The following is a 21,668-nucleotide window of genomic DNA, read 5'->3' as shown; positions in this document are numbered from 1 at the left end:
GAGTATTTAGTCACCATTTAAGACAAATCTTGGGTAAAAATGAAGTTAAACTTCCTATCAGCTCTTTTGGATTATATCTTTTTAATCTGAAGGCTCTTAATGCTACCTTAAAAGAATATCCTAACCAACATAACCATTCCAAACCCTCAAAGTAAAATGACCCATGAAAGTATCTTTAAGTGAAGTATTTAATTTAATTTGTGATGTTTGTTCTGGAAGTTAAGGTCACACCAGTCTTCTGTGAAGATACCTTTTCTGGAAAACATGTATCCAACTTCAATGTGCACTTTGAGCCAGGCCCAGTTAAACATATGGATAATATCTTTTTAATAAGTATCAGTCTGTGTTGGATAGTCAGGCTGTAAAGATGTTCTGTAGTAGTCCAGGTTTACTGGTGGCCTGATATGACATCACATTGATGTCATTTGCATGGGAAAATATTCTCTTGCTCTGAACTGCCAGCACTTCCAGGTAAAATAGAAATTATCTAAATACTCACTTTATTCTCTTCAAGGTATTCCATTCATCTTTTTGTCCTGGTGATGATGAACTATGGCATTATGAATATGGCGAGTGTTCCCAACATCCACAGGTGAGCTGATGTGGCTGCAAGTCTGTAGCTGCCCCTCTGATAACTTTCCTCCTTTGAGGGAGAATCATGAGAAATTTTTAGAACCACCTTCTCTTCTTTCCTCCCCTTCTTTTCTTTTCCAGTTACTTGCAGGAGCTTCGTTCATGGAGTTACAGAAGCAGCTGTAATCTCAATTTGTGGTTTTTTTGGGTTGATGTATTGCATTTTCCTATGAAATTGCTGGCCTCAAAATTTGACTTTGGCAGGCATAATAATTTATGATTCTTTGGTTTCTTAAACATAATGAAGTAATGTTCTCCTTGGTCTTGTATTCTTCCAGATTGCATTTGATATTCCTTTTTAATGTGTTTTCCCCATTGCTGTTTGGCCTTTAGGTATTTTCCACTTATTCTTGAGTTAGGTTGTTCAAATAAGGTCACTGAGGCAGCTTAGCTTAGTGATCCACAAAATGAGGTCTTGCTTTTGGTACTGAGCTTTGTGAAAAAGTAGAAAATACCAGAACTGTTACTGCTTAAAGTGGAAGTTTATGGTTTAGGTGTGTGACAGTGTTTTCTGTCTCTGTGCTGTCTAGCTGTCTTTGTAGCTGCTGCTAAATGCTCAGAATCCACACAAATCTGGGCTGGGCAATGGAAACCCTTCCTTCACTTGCCTTCAAGGTCAGGGCTGTTTAAGAATCTGATGGTCAGATAATCCTCTCACCTTCCTTTTTTTTCCTGAGGAGACCCCTCTCTAATATCTAAATGGGAACCCTACTTATGATTTTTCTAAGGTTATTTAGAAAAGTGAACTGTAAAAAACCAATCCTGTCTATAGCAGTTACTAGCATTTTGCACCAGCAAGACAGGGTATTAACGAGGTATTTTTTTACCTTCTCACAGAATGCAAAGCCCAGAAGTCTAGAGGTAATTAATAATGTCATAAAAAAGAAAAGTAATTAGACAATGTTTGTTAACGAAATGCCATCCAGAGACCAAAATAAAAAGGTGTTACAAATTTGTATTATGGTTTTCTGGTCATTGTCCCTGCCTGTCACTTGAGGGAAATGCAGGAGTTAGTGGCTGCAGATCAGAAGAACCAAATCTACAAAGGAATCATCCACTAGTTATTTACATCTTCCCAGACAAGGTGGGGTTGTGACAAGGAAAAGGATACAGCTTCAGCAGGAAAGCCCCTCACTCTTTCTCTTTAGCCAATTAGCCACAGTGGCTAATAGCAACATAGCTTTGTGCTGAAACACAAATCAAGCCAGTTCATATAATGTCACCCACTGCTGCAAGACTGTCATGTGTTGATTTGAGTCAATGTGAAATGTCCATCCAATGTGCTGAAAAACCTCAGGAGTTCTGAGGGAGGATTGGGTTAGGGCTTTTCTATTGTGTTCTACCAGCCATAGCAGTGTGACTCAAAGTGCATCCACATTGTTAATTTTGGTAAAGTAACAATGTATTCAAACCAGTTGAGAGTAAGCTTGAACAAGGCCACTTTAAGGTCTCAACCTATTCATACAGGGGAACAGAACCCTCAGAGTGGGACTTCAAGACTTGGCTCTTTATTCCCCCAGAAAAACACAGTGGAAGGGGACAAATTAAATAAACTGCATAATTTAACCTTCATGCTCTTTTCCCTGGTTATTTTTTGCTAGTTTGTTCTCTGGTGAAGCTGCTAGCCTTCAAGGCCTATAAATGGATGAATTAACCCAGCTTCAGAAATGCTCCCAGCTGCAGCAGCAGTTCTCTGTATCTCTCCCTGCTTGCCCCCTGTTTCAGTCTGAGTGCTTTACACTCAGCATGGGGGTTATTTCAGATCCTTCATCCTGTCTCTCGCTGTTACATGTCTGACTTGCCTTTGGATGGATGCTTGCCATTCTCCGTTGATGAGAGGGGAACCCAAGTACCTTGCTGAGGCAGGACTGGATGCCTGACCCAGATAAAATATAATAAATTCTACTCTGAATCTCCTGAAGAATCTGTCATGACCCTTCAGTCTGCCTTTCATCCAGCTGTTTGCTGTGGGCCACATGACCCGCAGGTTGCCTTGTGATCCATCACTGTCACTCACACTGCAGTTTATTAGTCCCCAGGGAGGAAAAACTCATTTCTTTTAAAACCAGCCATAATTTGACAAAGGTCTGGCTGTTTTTAGTTGTCTGCTGCCTGATCCTCTTGTCTGATTTCACCTTTAGTTCTCCCCTGTGGAGGATGCTCTCATGGGTCCGGGGAGGACCCTTCCTGGCAGTGTGTGCTGGCCAGCCTCCTGAGGCTCAGCCCTCCCAGGCACGCAGGATGTGCCATCTCCTTCTGTAGTCTGTTGGTCTTTGCCTCTTCTCCCCTGCATGGATAACCTCAGCTGTGGAGGACACCAGCAGACCTGGTCCTGGCCTGTCCATGTGGTTCCATCCTTTCATGCTGGTGTCCCTGCTCTCCATCGCACGGTGTAATTTGGTTCATGTGTCAGTCTGTCTCCAAACATCCATCCAGTTCTTTCCTCCCCAGTATCCTCTTCTTTGCTCCTGTAAATACAGGGAGAAGTTACTTGTATGAAAGGCTGCATCTGCCCAGTCTTCAGACTGTTCAGCTGTTAAGGTAGAATCATGCTACTGCCCTAACCAACAGAAGTGAGCTATCATCTTGAAACACAAAATGAATTTGTCACATCCTACCTAAGGAATGCTTCTGAAGTGACCTTCTAGGTCCTTTCCAATATATCTGATTCTATGATTTTTCAGGAAGATGGTGTGCTTCAGTATGGAGAATTGAAAAGACTGGGCTATGTGCCATCACCTGCCTTTACATAAAATCACCTTAAGCTTAAAATATTTTATTCTTTGCGAAATCTGAGGAAGAGTTTAAACAAAGAACATTTACAGACAAAAACACAGTGGATAACTTCAGTAAATGACATACAGTATCATCTGGTTTCAAATACTTAAGTTGGACAGAAATTTCAAAATAATATGTGAAGATGGGAGCTTTGAAAATTCAATTTTGCAACTTTAACTGATCCTATTTCTTCTTCCATTTTTTCCCTACTCCCAGAATGAGGAGACACCTCTGTAAGGTTTCAGCTGGGTACACAAAGCCATCATCCCCCTTTGAGAATTTCTTCCAGGTCTTGTAGCATAGCTCTAGACTTTTTAACAATCTGATTTGAAAAAATTGAAACAAGCCCAACCCAATTTGAGTGATTCTAGTTTCTGTTGGTACTTGTGTTGGTAACTATGTGTTCTGTGTGTTGTGTTTTTAGGTACTCCTTTGTCGTAGCTATGGGATACCTCACATTGTGCCACATAAGCCGAATATACATATTTCATTATGGCATTCTCACTACAGATTTTTCCGGGTGAGTGAGTCTGCAAACTGGTTCCCGTGTCAATCAGTATTAGTTGATTTCAGTAAGCTGTAAGAATATGGAGCACCTGTAATTTTGTTTCCCTTAAGCTTTTTCTGAGGCTTTTGTTGTGATCTTTGGGGTTTTGTTGGGGTTTGTTTTGTTTTGGGGTTGGGTGGGTTTTTTTTGTTTGTTTGTTTGAGTTTTGGTTTTGTTTTTTAAAAAACGAATAAGCACTGTATGATTTTTGCACTGATTCATTATTTCTACTGTTTTCTTGCTGGAAGCTGTGTAGTTGGGAAGGTAGAGCTTAGTTAGCTAGCTAGGTTTCCTTGCAGAGCAGCTTGGCAGGATAAGTTGGGCAGTCTCTCCCTGGAGCTGTAGGAGTGACTTACCTGGCAGATGCTCTGCTCCCTCGTGGTCTGCCCTGAGGAGGGGGTGGGTTGCTCTCCTTCCAGCTTCCTAGGCACAGCTGTCAGCTCTATGTCTCCTTTCTCCCATTCTGATTTATCTTGGAGCCCCAGCTGGGAAGGTGTTTCCCAGCCCAGGCCCTCCAGAGTGTGAGGGCAGGACTTGTGCAGGGGCGCGCTGCTGGTGGAGCTGGGTGAGCAACCCAGGCAGAGAGGCAAGAGATCAGCTCAGTTTGTCAGCACTGGTTCTCTCATGGGGCCAGCTTGTGGCTGCTGCTTAAAAGCACAACTTTTTGTATGCTGTGATATGTGTGAAGCAGTTTTCATATACACTGCAATCTCTGTTTTCTCTCAGAGAAGCAGTGGAGGATGCTTTGCAAAGATAGAGACAGCTAACTCTATGTGCTTTGCTTGTGGGAGCAAGGTGTGCTTTTGTGTGATTTGAAACCAGCGTGCTAATCTGTATTCCAATTGTTTAATTGAATGTCTGAAGGCCCAGTAATTAGTAACATACCATGAAAAATTTCTGTAAACTTACACAGTAAGTTTATACATGACTCTTCCAAGTCTCTTTCATCTTGCAGGCACAAAGTAGGAGAATGAAGGTTTTTGCTGCCTTTGTGCATGTGTCTCTCTCTTTGAGGTGGTGGGTTTCAGCATTTAATTAAACTTCAGGTGGCAGAGGGGAAGTTTCTCTCAAACTCCTGAGGTTTTTTTATTAAGGAGGCTGCAGTAATGGCAACTTATATGTTTAAAGAAATTTAGTTCTGTAATTTTTTCTGCAGTTATTTTAATACACAAAAGCATGTCCTCAAAGAGCATGACATACCAAGATGGCTATAAATGGGATTGGAATGCTATAGCTCAGTGTGTGTAAGAGACAGAGACAGAGAGAGAAATGTGAGAGATCATGCTTTTCTGAATACAATGTTCAGAAATGCACTGTGAGGCATATTAGCTCTCTCTCTCTCTGAATACATTTAATAAATATCCAGCTGAGACTGGGGGTGAAAGAAGAGGAATGGTGGTTGTTTGTTATGGATTAGGCAGTGTCTCTGCTCCCTTGATGAAAACGTAACTACTCTTATTTAATTATGAGCTTGAGGATAATAATGGCAGTGAAAAAACAATGCTTGAACTTACTCCATTATTTGATTTTGACTTGGTGCTTCAAGATACACACCAATTCCTAAACTTTAGTCAAAAGTAAAGCTACCAAGTAGTAAACAAGTAGAAAATGTACTATGGATATGAATAGTGCCTTCATGGTATATTTTAAAAAGCTAAGAATAAATACAAATACTGTAGTGGTATCAATAAAAACTTGCAATCCAAAGTGTTGAAACCCAGATCACCCTCATAAACCTGTCTTAAAACCCGTTTCCTTCAGCTGTAAATATGTGCCCATTGCACCTTTTTGCACATACCTGAACAGATTTGATGACCCAGAGAGACAAAATATGCTCCCTGGACACAGTTTTACCATGTATGAGCAGCAACTGAGCCTCCTCTTGCTCATTCTCCCATATTTGATGGTTCCTCATCTGTTGCCTGTGGTAATCGGTAATCATTAGGACAGGGCCTGGCTGGGAGGATGGTATTAAAGTTTCAGAAAAAAGTTTCAGGGTTTCAGAAATGAGTGAGACAGAACCATAGGGCTATGCCCATGTCCTTCCAACCTCCCACAGTTTTGGGTGAATGTGAACTTGGGGGAATCTTTAAGATGCAACAAAAACCCCATCAGCTGCTGACTTGCCTTTGAGGTTTCAGTACCCCATAACCCTGGTGATATCTGGCTGCAAGGAGGAGGTTTCAATCCACATCAAATAGGCACATAACCAGTTCTACTGCCATCAGCTTTCCAAGGCCAGTTCCCTGAAGCAACAAGCCAGATGATGGTTGAGTGTTTCCCAGTGGCAGTGCTGAAAGACAGATCCCTCATTTGCTCTCTTGGCCTGCCTTGTGCAGTTAACAACTTACACGTATAACCCTTTTGAAGTGTGCTTGTAAATACATTTTTGGGGCGTTTTTACTAATAGTTGGTTGTCCTATTTGTTTGGAGCCCTTCCATTTTGAGAACTGAGCTTGTAAAATGCAGGTAGAAGTGGAGAGAGCAAGGTAACTTTTGAGTCATATTTAAGCAAACTGGAAGATGAAGGATCAAGCTGTAGCACTTCACTTCCAGGTTATGGAATAAGAAATAAGGGACTCCTTACCTGCTGGTGACTAGTTAATTCTTAACTCTTGCAAAGGAAAGGTTTGATCACTTAGTCCCACTGTCAAAACTGTATTCAAGCTGCTTGCAGCTGTTTCTTGATTTGAGAGTTTTTCATGTATTGCATAGTACTTAAGGAAAAACTTGTGGTTTTTTTTAAACTACTGACAGGTTTTAAGGAAAACAATTTCCAGCTTGCTGCACTTCAATTTAATTTTTTTTAAAACATGCATATATATTTTATCAAATTTCTTTCAGTTATATTATTTCTCAAATAAGTGATGATATAATTTAGGAATTTTCTCCTAAAATCCTATTTGTTTTTGAATGCTAATTGTACAGTAACTGAATCCTGTGCTTCCTCCTTAATTCAAATCAGTCTTTGAGAGAAATATGCATGTTTTATTTTGCTTGGTTTGCCATGACATTTGTACATTGTACCTGGAAGAACTAAATCCTAACTCTTTTTCTCTCTTATTTCTTCTTCTTTATGCTAAGAGGATTATGCTGGTAAGTTGCCTGCCTATATAACTTTATGAAAACTGTAATAGTATCATACAGTTTGTGTTTTTTCCCTTTGTATCACAGGCTCAGCTTAAGTATAGCAATATGATATCTTTAAGGAAAATCAATTTAAAATAAGGAATCTTGATTCTGATTTTTTGGAAAGTAGATAGCGTTTCAGTCTAGCAAGCTTCATGACCAAATGCCAGATGCACATGATCATTCAGATAAAATTCAGAAGGTATGGAACTTGTGTCTGTTTCAATCCTTTGCTTGATTCGGGCTGTAGAGCTTTTTAGTTTCCTCTGAATTCTTGCAGTGTCTGAGCAAAATTTCCTAATATTGCAGGTTATTCAGTGAAATGTCAGAGAATGATTGAGCATACAGGAGTTTCTTTTATATATGAGTAGTGGCTGAGAGATCTGGGGTTGTTTAGCCCGGAGAACAGGAGGAACCTTATCACACTTTACAACTGCTTGAAAGGAGGTTGTAGCAAGGCTGGGGTCAGAATTTCTCCCATGTAGCAAGTGACAGGACAAGAGGAAATGGCTTCAGGTTATGCCAGGAGAGGTTTAGATTGGATTTTAGGCAGAGTTTCTTTATGGAAAGTGTTTCCAAGCATTGGAACAGGCTGCTCAGGGAAGTGGTGGAGTCACCATCCCTGGAAGTGTTCAAAAAAGATGCAGTTATAGCACTTGGGGACATGGTTTAGTGGTGAAGATGGTAGTGCTGGGTTAACAGCTGGACTCAGTGTTCCTAAAGGTCTTTTCTAGTCTTAATGATTCTATGATTCTTGTTGCTGTTCCTTTCAGAAGAGAAACTCAGTTTGTGAAGACCACCACAAACACTGGCAGAGTTTTCAGTCTTCTGTTGGTCTTAGAGAGACCATAGCTGAAGTACCTGGGAGACTTCAGCAGTTTTCCTCCCCACGTGTCAAATCTGTAGCTCTTACACAAGTGCTTTGGTGGATGTCACTCTCCAGATACCACCTCTGTTTGCCTTACCCCAAAGGCAGAGCAGCAGCAGCATTCTCAGCAAGTTCCCTAGAAAGGGATAATCATTGAGAGAGCCCTCTTAAAAAGCTGTATATATAGGCAGATGATTCAGTAACAAGTGTCACATCAGGCAGTGAATCTTTGCTGGATGGTTAGTGCTTTGTTGCTGCTTTTTTCCTCTCTCAGTGGCTTGTAGTTCTAACCACAAAAGGAAGGAATAAAAGTACAGCAGCCGTTTTTCACAAAGGAAATACATTTGCTGATGAAAGCAAAGATAGATGTTACCATGTGAAAACACAGAGCAGAAATGTTGTCTGGTCCTGCAAGTTCAGTTGGTTATTTATATTTTCTTGTCTTCTAAATGTACGACATGCAGTACATTGCTGCAGTCTCTGCTCCTGCAGTGCTGGGTATCCTTGGTGTGCAGCTGGTCCCCAGACGCAGTGCAGCAGTGCAGGTGCAGGGTGAGTAAGGGGGGGTCAGTCTATTTTCCATGCCTACTTGCTGCTTTGCTACTCAGCTGAGTGCTTGTCCACTGGAAACAGCCCTGAGATCACTTACCATTGGAGCCACAGGAACCCTGCAAGAACTGCTGTGTGGGAACTAGGCAGAATTCAAGCAGGCAATCACTACTAGAGAGCTCCATGCATCTAGTACATCCCTGGACACTTCTCCAGAAATAAACACTCTTTTAAGTGAAAAGCTTCTACCATGAAGGCTTAAGAAATACTGCTTGGGAGCTTTCACACACAGACACGCACAAAGGCAACACATCATATGAAGGAAATTGTAAGTTGCTTTGGAGGCAGCAAGTGTGTTTAGTGAAGTGTTTTTCCTCTGATGTACTTCAGTACTTCTTCCTTTTACTGTTAAAAGCAAAAGTACAAGCTCACTGCCAGCTTGTCCATCCCCTTGTCAGCAATGGTTACTGTCACAGCAGGGTGTGACTGTGTGAACTTCTTGTCACGGCTTCAGCACTGCAGAGGTAACCCTGAAATGCATGTTCGCTGTTTTGGAGTCTTGTCTGCTATGAGCCTTTTGACTCCACCTCCTCTCTTAGTGAAATCAGGTCAGTGGAAACTATTTCTAGCAAGCGTGTGCCAGACTTCTCCACGGGATTACCTAAGGTCAAGCAGACTGTGCTTGGAAAACGTCTTTTCTCTCGTAAGCATCTAAACTTGCTCAGTGCAGAAGCCAGCCTGTGATGCAGTGAGGACCCCCACAGCAGTCTACAAACAAAACACCTTTACTTCCACTGACCTGTGCTTCTGGCATATTTATTGCATTGGGGCAAGCTGTATTTAAAAATTCACTGATATGTTTTCATTTAGAAGGTTTATTTAGGGGAGTAAACTCCTCTATTGAGCATTCTCTGTATAAACAGTTTCATCTTAGTCTTGTATTATTTTTCAAGACATCTAATGTGAGATAAACAAAAAAACAATGCTGTCTTTATTTTAGGTTAGATGCCTTGAAAAATAAAATTGTCTCTGGGTCAATGTCTTGATTTTTTTTTTAATTAAAAGTTGGGCACTATGGTTTTTTTGTGTAGGAGGTACAGCACAACAACTACAACCTAAGATTAAACTCATAGCCAATATATAAAACATGGGAAGGGAGGAGAAATCACACCACACGTAAGTCAGATTCTGTGTTTCTGTGGTAGTTTGTAACTGTAGTGCTTAATAGGAAAGGTGGAGAGGGTGTGGAATCACCACTCAACATGTGGCTGCAAAGCAATCACTAGGTGTTCAAATGTGATTGATTGCAAATTGTTTAGGCTTCTAAATGTGTTTTATTTCAAATGCTTCTTTCCCAGGAATAAGTCTTTGTGCTTCATCTGTAAGTGCAAGTGTAGTAGGTAGATTTTCTTTTTGAATTCAGCCTAATTGCTCCCCTCCAAAAACCTGTGCATCGTAAAATTTGGGAGTAAGAAAAGGGATTGGGAGTTTTATAGTTTTGTTAACTTCCCTTCTTATTTTTAGCATTATTGACTTTTTCCAGTGGAGTATAAGGGTTAAAATAGTATCATGTTGGAAACAGTTGACTATATGTGATATGGTGCTGTATTTAATGTATTAACTTACTCAATGTTTTATTGCTGTTTAAAGTTACAGCTTGCCTGAGAGGCTGAATAGAAATGGCAGTTCGATACTCTGGTATTTCAAAATTTTAATAATCAAAATTCACATGTTTAGGAATTTGTGATTCTTCCCTCCCCCCTCCCTGCTCTTAAGAGAGAGTTCCAGTAATGTCATTATTTTGTTGTGCTCTGCCTTTTGCTGCAGCAAGGACATGGTCCCCCTGAGATCAAGTCAGTGGGGAGAGGAGGGAGGAAGATGCTCCTTGTTCACCTGAAACATTGCTTACCCTTTGTGTGAAGTGTTGGCTGATACCTGATACTGATTTCATAAAAGATTTAGTGTGTGTCATCCCATTGCCACTCTACAGCAGTTTTCTACCTTCCTGAGTAGGGTAGAAAAGAGATCACAGAATCATTTAGGTTGAAAAAGACCTCTGCGATTATCAAATCCCACTTATGACCAATCACTACCATGTCAACTAGACCATGGCATTGAGTGTCACATCCAGTCATTCCTTAAACACCTCCAGGGACAGCGACTCCACCACCTCCCTGGGCAGTGCATTCCAATGTCTAATCACTCTTTCTGTAAAAAAATTCCTTGGATGTCTAACTTAAACCATACCTGGTGCAGCTCAAGAGAAGAGACCAACTCCCACCTGGCTACACCCTCAGGCAGTTGTAAAGAGTGGTAAGGTCCCCCTGAGCCGCTTTTCTCCTGACTAAACAATCCCAGCTCCCTCAGTCACTCATCATTGGACTTGTGCTTCAGACCCTTCCACAGCTCCATTGCCCTTCTCTGGACATGCTGCAGCCCCTCAGTGTCCTCTGAATTGAACTGAACACAGGGTTGGAGGTGTGGCCTTGCCAGTGCTGAGTACAGAGGGACAATCACTGCCCTGGTCCTGCTGGCCATCCTATTGCTGATACAGGGCAGGATGCCATTTGCCTTCTTGGCCACCTGGGCACACACTGGCTCTTGTTCAGCTGGCTGTTGTTCAGCACATCCCAGGTCCTTTTCTGCTGGGCCACTTTCCAGCCACTCTGGAAAATACAAATGACATGTAATATAATGATGTCAGGAGGGAGAACAGGAGGTGTCTAATGATACCTCCTTCCCACTCCCCTTGACAGACGTGTCACTTTTGTTATCCCTTGTCTTCTCTGGAGCTGGGAGATTGGAGGGAGAAAGACTGTCCATATTTTCTGATGAAAGTGCAGGAAAGGCTGACTTGTTCTGTTGGCTTACAATGAGCCATCAATGAGGCAATGACTTCCTAATATAGATGAGGAGAGCCTCTCTCCTCCGTGTTTATATGTAGTATGACTTCAGTGCAGGCTTTACTCCTGCTGCCCTCAGATTGTTTGCATTTTGGTTCTCTCTGGTTTACCATGGGGGCCTTGTCTAAGACAAGTGTCTAAATTTAGACACTTGAAGTCATACGGTTTTGGCTCAGAGCCTGAGGTTTAAAGTTACCCACTTCAATATCGGTGTGAAGTCCTTGCCATAAGAAACATATGCAACAAACTGAAGCAATTTGAACCAAGTGTTAATGTTCCCCCATAAAGCTAAAAAGGTCAAATACCTTCAAAATAAAAATTTGTGTTCATTGCAGTAAAACTGCTTGTTTCAGTGACAGCCTCTGTCTCTCCTAAGGATTAAAAAAAAATCTGCCTTTTCATATGCTTAAAGGATTAGGATTTATGTATCTTTGAAAGCAAAGCTAAATTTTGTCTGGGAAAATCTACTTTGAGAAACAGGATGTTGAAGATAATGGTAAAAACAGCTTATAAATCACTTTTCTTGAAAGCTTAATTGGAATAAAGTTTAGAATGACTGTTTGGCAATATTGCTGGAAGGTGAAAAGTCATTGTTGAATTTGTCCATTCCTTGGCTACTATCAGTGGTCTAGGTGACCCAAGAAGATCTGCTGTACAAACCCCTCTGTTACAATTGTATTCAAGTTCTGTGTGTATTTAAGCCTGTTCTGAATTTTTTGTGCAAACTTTTTTTAATTGGCAGTTCAAGTCAGTACTTCTGAAATGATAAAAGCAGTTTCTGATTAAGTAATTGGCTGATATTGCATGTTCTGGTTTTGGGTAGAAAATGCAATTTATCCACACAGAATTACTTGTGGACTCCTGGAAAAGATCAACCATATTAAGTGTTAAAAAAAAGACCACTTAAAATGAAAGAATGTCTTCTGCCAGTATGTGTGTGTTTAACATCCTCAGCCTATGAATTATCTTCAGAATCTGTTTGATTTATATTAGTGGGATAATCAGGTTGTAAACAGTTTATCTTAGCCATTGGGTTCATATTTGATTGTTATCAGAAGGTTGATTTAGTTAAGGATGATCCAGAATCTCTTGAAAATCTCTGTAGAACATAAGTATTTGACTGTTATTTTAGACAGAGACATCACTGAATGTAAGTTCCACTTTTTTTTCTTTACCTTGAGAAATCTGTGAGACAAACACAGTGCCTGAACTAAAAAAAAAAAAACAAAAAACCAAACCCAAAAAACCCTCAACTTTTTTCTTTAACTGGGTTCCAGAAAATATATTACAGTAGCTGAAATGAACAGCTGTAATGTTTGGCACAATCATCCATGTCTCTTAAAAAAGTTCCATATACTGGTCAAACTATGTAAATAGTTAAATCAATGTGTACAAACTCAAGTTTTCATTTCCAGGTTGAAGACATAATTTGTGTTCAAACAGAAACCTCCATCTGGTTAATGTTCTTAATTTATTCTCAAATGGAGAAATAACCCATTGTATTAATCCTCAGTGAAGACAGATCTCTTTTGTGGGACTGGTTTTACATACATTCATCACAACTAATGCTTTTAAATAGTGGTGTATCCTCATCACCCATTCCCATCTAGTGGCTATTGTGGTTGTGAGAGATGTGGGCACCCTGTGCTGGTGTCCCCAGTAGAGACAGGGAGAGAAGCAGTGTAAGGGGGTGCTCATCCCTTGCTTTGCCTGCCATGGGTCCTTCCAGATTGCAGATTCTCAGTGCCAGGTTTCGTGTTTAGGGTGTCACAGATGATGGAGGAACTGGTCAGTTGTCCCCATGGTTTTCCTCTCATCTTTCTTCTTACCTTCCTCTAAATGCTCTTGGCTGTGTCCTTTATCCTTGTGGGAACCAGCTCCTGATGCCACCAAGCTGAGTTTAGTCTTTTTTCCCCATTCCTTAGCTGCAGCAGCTCACATTTGCCTTCAGTGCCAAGAAGCTCTGTAAAGCTGGATACGGGAAGTGTGAGTGGCCCTACTGGGAGTAGTGGCTATTTCTATGTGGCGTGTTTAGTTGGCACCAAATCTGCTGGGTGGCTGCAAGCCTGGCTCAGGTACAACCAGCTCCTTTTTCCAGGGGCTTCAGATCCCACATGCCCATACACTCCCATTTGGGTGGTGTATCTTGTACAGGCTGTTCATAATGCAGATGCGGGGCCAGTAAGCAAGTGGGAAACTGCTGTGCTGACAGCTATTCTGGTATTTGCACACAGTCCTAATTGATAGAGCTATTCATGTGGGGAAATAAGCATCTGTATCTGCAGAGTCAACATGTTTTTAGGGCACTGAGGAGACAGACAATTGGAGAGTAACAAACAGTAAGAAGAGCCAGAGTTGGGTTACAGCAGCACTGCTGTATTCTAGTGTTGCATTGTATGGGGCTTCAATTTGGTCTTTGCCTGAAAAGAAGCTCAGTGGGCTGCAGAAGCTGGTGTTTCCTGGTGGTGTAATTTCTTCTGAACTACAATTTGCACTGCTGCACGATAGGGAGATATGAAATAAGGCTTTGTGTGCACTTAGCAATTAAAAATTCCAGTGCAAGTTACTGTGGGGTTGTTTTGAACCCAGGCAATTGTCTTATGCCTGAGTGCCTCCTTCAGCTTTAATTGGATGTTTTCCACTTGTTGCTAATACAGTTATGCCTTTTAAAGGCATAAAGACATTCAGTGAGAAAATTGGGAAGAATTTGTATTACAAGACATGTAACTGTTGTTTCTGTCTTTGTTATAGTCCGCTGATGATAATTACACAGAAGATCACGACACTTGCATGCCAGCTACATGATGGTAAGAAAAGGAATCTCTTCCTATGTCCTGAAGACAGCCTTTATATACCAGTGAATTCTATGGTTGATTTATGGAGTGAAAGAATGTAGTTCAGTGAGTTGAGTTGTTCCAAATGAAGAAGAAAAATGCTTTATAGAGGAAAAATGAGAAGCTTAAAGTTTTGATCAGTTTTTAGGATCAAACTGTCTTTGCAATATCAGAGACAACTGTTTTCCCCTTTGAGTATTCTGCTTCCTTGGGGCCCAATTTGGATTTTAGCTAATACCAGTATCTCCTGTTTAGATACTACAGTGCATCTCCATTAAGTTCTCTGAAGCTGTTACTGATTCTCAGAAGTCAAGAGCTGATGGTACATACATTCAGTCATTAATGTTAATTTAGCAAAAAATATGCTAGCACTGATATATGCAGTGGTAATTTACTCCATGAGTTGTGAGAGATAGAATTCAGTAGTTTTTCCCCAGTGCAGAGAGAAGCACAGTTGCAAGCAAAATAACATTGTCTTCAGTCTTGTGCTGTGCTGTGACAAAGAGCACTATTATTTCCCAGTAAAACGCCTGTGTCTACTACAGTGCAAAGGCTAAAAATGTCACTTGTCATCAGTAGCATTATTGCTTGTGCCTACTGATGTTGCAGTGCGAATTTCTGATGGTCTGAAGCCCACTGCCTTACCAGCTGTGGGTGACTGAATAACTGCCTTGCTATAGAGTTGTTGTGAGCAAGGATTTAGGTGATGGCACACCTGGGGGTCTGGCATTATTTGCAAGCCAGGTTTGCACAAGTGAATCTAATTCTTTTATCTGGGTATAAGAGGTACAGGTGGAAGCTTGGATAATTGACCATGTTGTTGGCATTCATGTTGCTGAGGCTTATCTGCTTCTGTAAGTTGGCTCAGCTCAGGTATTGCTGCAATTCCACAGCAATGTGCAGCCAAGGTACACACCTAGGATGTTGAAGGTAAAGGATCAGGCAGAAAAGAAAAAGACAACAGCAGAGGCAGAGGCGTTCTAAACAGACCAGAAATCCTACAGAGTAATGATGGTGGAAAAGGCTCATTACATTGCAAACATCCATATATGGAGCAGTTGATCAAATGAAGGCAGCTTGCAGTTCAAGCATCAGTGGCAAATTTGTATTTGTAAAAATTTAACACAGCTGTCCGTAAATGGAAACAGACAAACAAAATACCCAGTCCTTTAAGTAATTAAGTGTTAATTGTTTCTCTGAAATTCAGGCCCTCCCAGTATTTACAAACTGAAACAGTGGAGAGAGAATGTAAATGAGCAGCTTATCAGCAATCGTTTTAGGATGTGGGTCCTGTGTCTGCATTGGTAATTATGGCCAGTATGTTTAGAACAGTAGTGTCAATTGGTGCCAAGCCCCTGATCTTCTGGGGGTGTGCACGTGGAGCTGTGCTCATGGAGCTGTGCTCATGCTCCACACCAAGTGCTGACTCATCCCGTGTACTTCTGCTGAAGACAGTGGAACTCCCTGCAGTATGTGCAGCTCTAGGGTGAAGGTTTTGAGATATGTGCTATAAGCAGTATCTGTTTACCACTGGCCATGTCACAAGATTTTTCCATCGTTTTCCTGGGACATTGAGTCTGTGCCCTACCTCTGGCCCCAAAGGTCTTGTGCACTCAACAGGAGGTCATCCTTCCAGTCTGGACTTGTACAATTCCAGTTTATTACTGATGTGGATGTTTAGGCTTGCTCCAGCAGCAGGTTGCTGGGCTGCTCGTTCACACCAGTGGAGCTTCTGTTCCCTGAGTGCCTGTTTGCCTTCCTCTAACCACTCCTCCTGCTGTGAAATGCTCCATTTCTCACCAAGGAGCCAGCAGGAGGCTTGTGCTTAAATGAGCCAGCAGCTTCTGGCAACAGAGGTTTTCCCAGCCCAGGACAGTTTGTAGAGGCTGTTGGGGGTCACAGCCAGTTGGTGGTATTGCCACTTCCATTGTGTGTGTGGGAATGCTATGGCTGCTCTTCCTGACAGTGTAGCCAGGGTGAGAAAGGGGGAATGAGGTAAGGAACTGGGTAAAGAGGTAGAATAGAACTTGATATACAAGTTAGGGATTGAAATGTATTAAAATCACTTGTTACAAAGAAATTTTGAAATTATGACTTTAGGAATTTATTTGTGGGGTGCAATCATAAGGCTTTGAGAATAGCTTTTACTATTAGTGTTTTGGAAAGATCTAATATGTCTTTTCTTTCCAGGAATAGGGCGACAAGCTGAGGAACTCACTGCTGAGCAGAATCGGCTTGCTGTAAAGTAAGGATGTAACTATCGGAGTGATTTGTGTTTAATTTCTGCCAAAGAAGTTGACTGTTTAGGTTGTTTGTCATTTGTTCTTTTGTTTGGGTTGGTTCTTTTTTTTTCATAACAATGTAAAGGACAACATAGTGGCCCAGCCATGGAAATGTTTCTTGCTCCTTTCCAGTCCATGAGATATCAAAAGTCCTACATGTTTTTTTTATTTGCTTGAAAAGTTTTGTTTTTGTAATGCTGCTGTCATTACCCTCCTTACACAAATGTACTTTCTCCCTTATATTCCTTTTTTCTTCAGTTCAAGACCTCTGCCTTTATCATCTGTGCTGGTCAGTAAAGCACTGAAGTACTTGGCAATGTTTCATAAATATACTTAAATATATACTCCACATGCAACAGAACAAGTTTTGCTGTATTAACTCTTTTAAATTCAGGCTAAGACTATACTATACAAACTTGTTGGCTGTTATCTTCATCTGATCCGTGATGTGCTATTTTTCCAAGTAATTATTCCTCCCCTGTCAACAATCCACTGCATAGTAAAAATCCATTTTGGTTTGAGCCTTGATAGTTCAAGTGCTGCTTTTCTTTGCTGTGATATTTGAATGCTGAATTTTATTTTTTTGGTCTCTCTCCATAATGTTAATACTCCTAGGTCTCCGTGTTATTTAACTTCTCATTTTCCATATGGAGAGAGCACTTCTTTGAGCACCCTTTTTTTCCTAGTTTGTCTCTCAATACAAATGCAATATAGAGTTGAATTTGTGAGTGATTTATTGTTGTTAGGTTTTTTTGGGGTTTTTTGTTTGTTTTTAATGAGGAATTAGTGTTACAGAATTACTCTTAGAACCATAAGTACTTTTCACTATGATATGTCTGTTATGGCCAAGGAAAAGATTTCCTTAATTTCCAAGGTAGAAGATTCAGCCATCAGAAAATCTGCCTATGTACTTCAGAAAGTAAAGGAGTAATTTCTTGAAGAGCAAAACTCTTGTACGTAGCCGTGACCCCATAGTGTCTATTTTTAAAGGACACAGCATAATTTTTAACTGCACTTGGTCCTTAATTCTAGTCAAATTCTCACTAAACAGGCTTAGGTTTTTTTTCTTGTACAGTAGATGAGTTCATATTAGAAAAGAAGATGACAATAGCTTAAGTGTCAGTGGCAGACAAGTCATAACTGAGGAGTTTTAAATCCCCTTTGGTAATACAGCCTTTTGTCTTCTCTCCTGTTCTTGGTCTGTTTTTGTTTCTCACTCATCCTCTGTACATTCCTTTGTGCATTGCTCATGTCTCCCCACCCAATCATGTGCAGAACCCAAGCTGAAACTAATGACTTTATTTTTAATCTTACTGTAGAGCTAGGAAGCCCACATCATGGACCTGTTTTTGCAGGACAGAAAGATGACTCTTACCCCAAATTGTTTTCTCCATCTTACTGTGAAATGCTTTCACCAGAGAACATACCATTCAGGCACTAACATCTACAATAACCACTAGGGTGAATGCAGAAAATCCTTGCTAATCTAACTGTTTATTCAAACTAATTCCACTTCAGAATAGAAGTAGGCAACAGAAAATGTTTAACTGTTGCTTAGTTTTTCTGCTAGAAATTTGTTTTAATCTTAAAGAATTTTAAGTGTGTTTTGGTTATGCGTGTCCATCTGTGTCTTGGGCAGGAAAGCCCTCAAGCACTGTGCCCAAGTTTGTGTTCTCATCTGAGGGCTCCATGTTTACTTGCATGGTAACAATTAAGACATTTGTGGAGAGCACTCACTATAGTGCAGTGCAGAACACGGTGCACAGTTTGGATGTTGGCATTTTCTGCCACATAAAAACCTCAAGCCTAACAATTTACAAATTACACTACTGCTGAAAGGCTTTTGCATCTTTCTTTTTCCACCCTAATGATCTGTAGCAAGAACAGTAGATATTCTTCATTTTACATCAAATGTACAGCCCTAGAAGGAACTGGTGGGATATGCACTTGCAAAATGGAAAAAAATTAATATGACTTTCATCTTCACCCATCTTTCAATTAATATTTTTCCCCCCACTTAGTTCCTTTTCCTGTTCATGATGCAATACAGGCAATTACTTCCTTTATTTGAACAGTAGGAGAGAGTGCTTATTCATTCACTTCCTGTATGTCTCATATGACTCTTCCCATTTTTAGAAAGGCTGAACTGAAGGGAGGGTGAGAGCTCCTCCCAGGACTGAGAGCCCTGGTTTTAGAGACTCCCTGCCCTGTGGTTTGTATAACAAGGCAGTATGGTCCCTGACATCCTGGACAGATGTCTAAAACCAATTACCAGCTTCTCACTCCTGGTACTGTCCAAAATGGACAAATTTATTACTGTTCTTAGCTAAAAAGTTTTAAGATTACAACTTTTCAAATCACTAGCATTAGTTCACCTGTAGTTTAAGCACTTCCATGTTACCTTTGCTCTGACTGCCATCTACCAGACATCACCAGAATATGACAGGTTGTGTTTTATCTTCCTCAGAACAGATCTAGAGAGCTTTCAGCTGGGGGGAAATGGGTAGGGGAGAGGCGAGGACTGAGGCAGAAGGTGAGGACTGAGGCAGACAGTGTGACAAAAAACATTGGTGAAACCCTTTGATATGTTTTACCTTGTTTTGTTGTTTTTTGGTTTTTTTTAATTTTTATTTTTAATTTGTTCTGTTGTGTGTGACTGATTTTTCACAGGTCAAGACCTTCTTTACTGGAGTATTTAAGTTATCTCCTCAATTTTATGAGCATCATAGCAGGGCCTTGCAGCAATTACAAGGACTATATCGCCTTCATTGAAGGGAGGCATGTGCACATGAAACTGTTAGAAGTGAACTGGAAGCAGAAGGGTTATGACAAACTTCCTGATCCTTCTCCAACTGTAAGTTTTAAAATGACAAAGATTGATTGCAGGGGGCAGGAAAATACAGCTTTGTACGTGATTCTCATAATTAAAAGCTAAGAAGAAAAACCAGTTTGGGGTTATCTTGCCAGTAAAGGTTACAGTGAGTTTTTTCTGTCAGTGGCTGCTGTTTTTATCACAAGGTCAGGGGTGAAGGGGCTAGCGAATTTGCCAAATGGGTTTGCCATGCAAAAAGGGTCAGTTGTTAATGGGTGTCCTTTGTGTAGCAATGGGAATGGGCTGCAGCTTCTGACAATGACAAGTTGCAGTTCAGCTCCAGACAGAAGAGGAAATATCAGAAAACCAAAAAAAAGTCAAATCTCCTCCATAGTGCAGGGGATGTTAGAAGTACATGAATCACTGCTAATCAGAAACTGTAGCCTGTCCAGGTGGTTTGCAAGAGTACACTTTACACACTTTAAGATGACTCAAGAGGTGATTTTTCCACATCGTTTTAACACTGATCTGGTTTTATATTTTTTAAATATTACTTAAAATGTTCTTAGAAAATAGCCTTTATGTAAAGCAGGATAGCGTAGCATGAGGTCCAGATTTTCTCTCTTACCTCAAGGTGACACAGAAAGTGTAGCTTTGTGAATGTGTGCAGGATGCCTCCTCTGAAGCTGAGTATGTCCTTTTGTATAATGATTCCTGTTGCACACAGTTGTCTTTCTACTGACCCTAGTGGTGTTAGTTCTGATTTACATTACTCTGACTAAGGTCAGAATAAGGCCTATATTGTGGAGGATGCAAGTCAGGAGAGAGTATTAAAATCTGCATAAAAAACAATTTCACATTTCTTTATTCCAGAATTTGGAGAATATATAAAAATAGATCAAAAATCAAAAGGATTAAAAAATACACAGTATTTTGTTGTTTTAATAGTATATTTCATTTTTATTAGCCTTTTGACAACATGAGTCAATTTTCACATGGTATCCAAGTGCCAGATTAGTTTTTAATTACAGCTGGATCAAGAAGGGTTTACCCATGGTGTGTATTTGCAAACAAGCTTTGAACTACTGCAGTGATTGTCAATAATGGTGTGTAGGAAGCTAGTGAGCTGGAATTGACAATGTGTGGCAGAGCACATACCCTGTATCGTGGGTGCAAGTGTGCTTGTAACAATGCAACACTTTTTCGACAAATTATTTTTAGCAAGACTTCTGGGTAGTAAGACCTCCTGTTGCAGAGAATATCAGTGCTTTTGGCTTCCAGGAGGAGCCCAGTCTTAATTTCCAGGAGGGGACAGTACATTTAGAGAAGATTTCTGCTTTCCACTGTAGGGCTTGGTTTGCTTCCTTTCCCATTTTAGAATCTCCTCATGCTGATGTAGAGTCTGTCATGAAGTTCATCACTGATTTTGACTTGTGACTGTCCTACCTATCTACAGGTAGTTCAGTAAACCAAATCAAACTAGAGCTGTGACTCTGGCCTTCTCTTGGTCACCTCTTCTAAATTAAATAGTATCAACTTTGTCACTGGTAACTTTAATGGTTCTGAAGCCCCTTGTTTTTGTATGTCATGAGCACTGCCTTGTTCTTCCCCTTAAGCAAATGTTTCTAACGAATGTTTCATTGTTTGTGCTTTTTAGGGAGCAGTGATGTACAAGCTGTGTATCACACTAGTATCTCTCATTTTATTCTTGACACTTACCAAGAACTTTCCTATGGCATATATTATTGATAATGAATTTCTTGATAAAACTCCCTTCTTGTCAAGACTTGGTTACCTGTATGTTGTAACACAGGCAGCAAAACCAAAGTATTATTTTGCATGGACGTTGGGTAAGTCTGGCTACATTATGTACTTTTGTGTGTAGCAAATAAGTTCCTAAATGGGGGAGGAGGTCTGAAACCTGGGATGGGGGGAAATAAAATTGTCCCTAGACCTGTAGTTCACATGGGAGATGTACTCCTTTAGGCAGTGGACCCTGTGCTTGTTGGGGGGCGGCCTTGCCTCTAAAGCACTGTGGGGTCCTGTATACACCTGGGCTTTAAGCAGTCCAGAGAAAAGACTGGAGAACCATGGAGAGCAAAGGAAGTGTTGGGAAGGACCAAAATGTATGCAAGGAAAAGGGAGAGGAGAAGTATGAGAGCTCACTGAAGAGGGAAACAAATTTTTTTAGGAGCCAGTGAGACTGGTGGTCCAAATAATCTTTTTGCATTTTACCTTCTTCTTTTACAAGTCATGTTTCACCATCTATGTGTGAAGAGTCAAATCCTTTAGGCCAGGCTGAAGATCTCCTGGATTTTTTTGCTGGTATTGCA

At 40.7% G+C, this 21,668-nt stretch overlaps 1 protein-coding gene across 2 annotated transcripts in view; it reads left to right on the top strand.

The window, feature by feature from the left end:
- The window catches only part of MBOAT1 (membrane bound O-acyltransferase domain containing 1), a 55,762-nt gene that overhangs the window by 22,662 nt on the left and 11,432 nt on the right, over window positions 1-21,668 (top strand). The window contains exons 3-9 of one of the 2 annotated variants that reach the window (XM_039712198.1): window positions 515-592; window positions 3,836-3,931; window positions 7,043-7,054; window positions 14,159-14,214; window positions 16,432-16,486; window positions 19,194-19,377; window positions 20,993-21,185. In XM_039712198.1, the coding sequence (XP_039568132.1) occupies window positions 515-592; window positions 3,836-3,931; window positions 7,043-7,054; window positions 14,159-14,214; window positions 16,432-16,486; window positions 19,194-19,377; window positions 20,993-21,185 (674 nt within the window). The remainder of the gene's footprint in view (window positions 1-514; window positions 593-3,835; window positions 3,932-7,042; window positions 7,055-14,158; window positions 14,215-16,431; window positions 16,487-19,193; window positions 19,378-20,992; window positions 21,186-21,668) is intronic. The other variant, XM_039712199.1, reaches the window with a different exon arrangement.

This window comes from Passer montanus, unplaced genomic scaffold (assembly GCF_014805655.1).
Source record: "Passer montanus isolate IOZ18808 unplaced genomic scaffold, ASM1480565v1 scaffold26, whole genome shotgun sequence".
Lineage (NCBI taxonomy): Eukaryota > Metazoa > Chordata > Aves > Passeriformes > Passeridae > Passer > Passer montanus.
The sequence above is the reverse complement of the archived record's forward strand: the minus strand, read 5'-3'. Positions and strand labels throughout refer to the sequence as shown.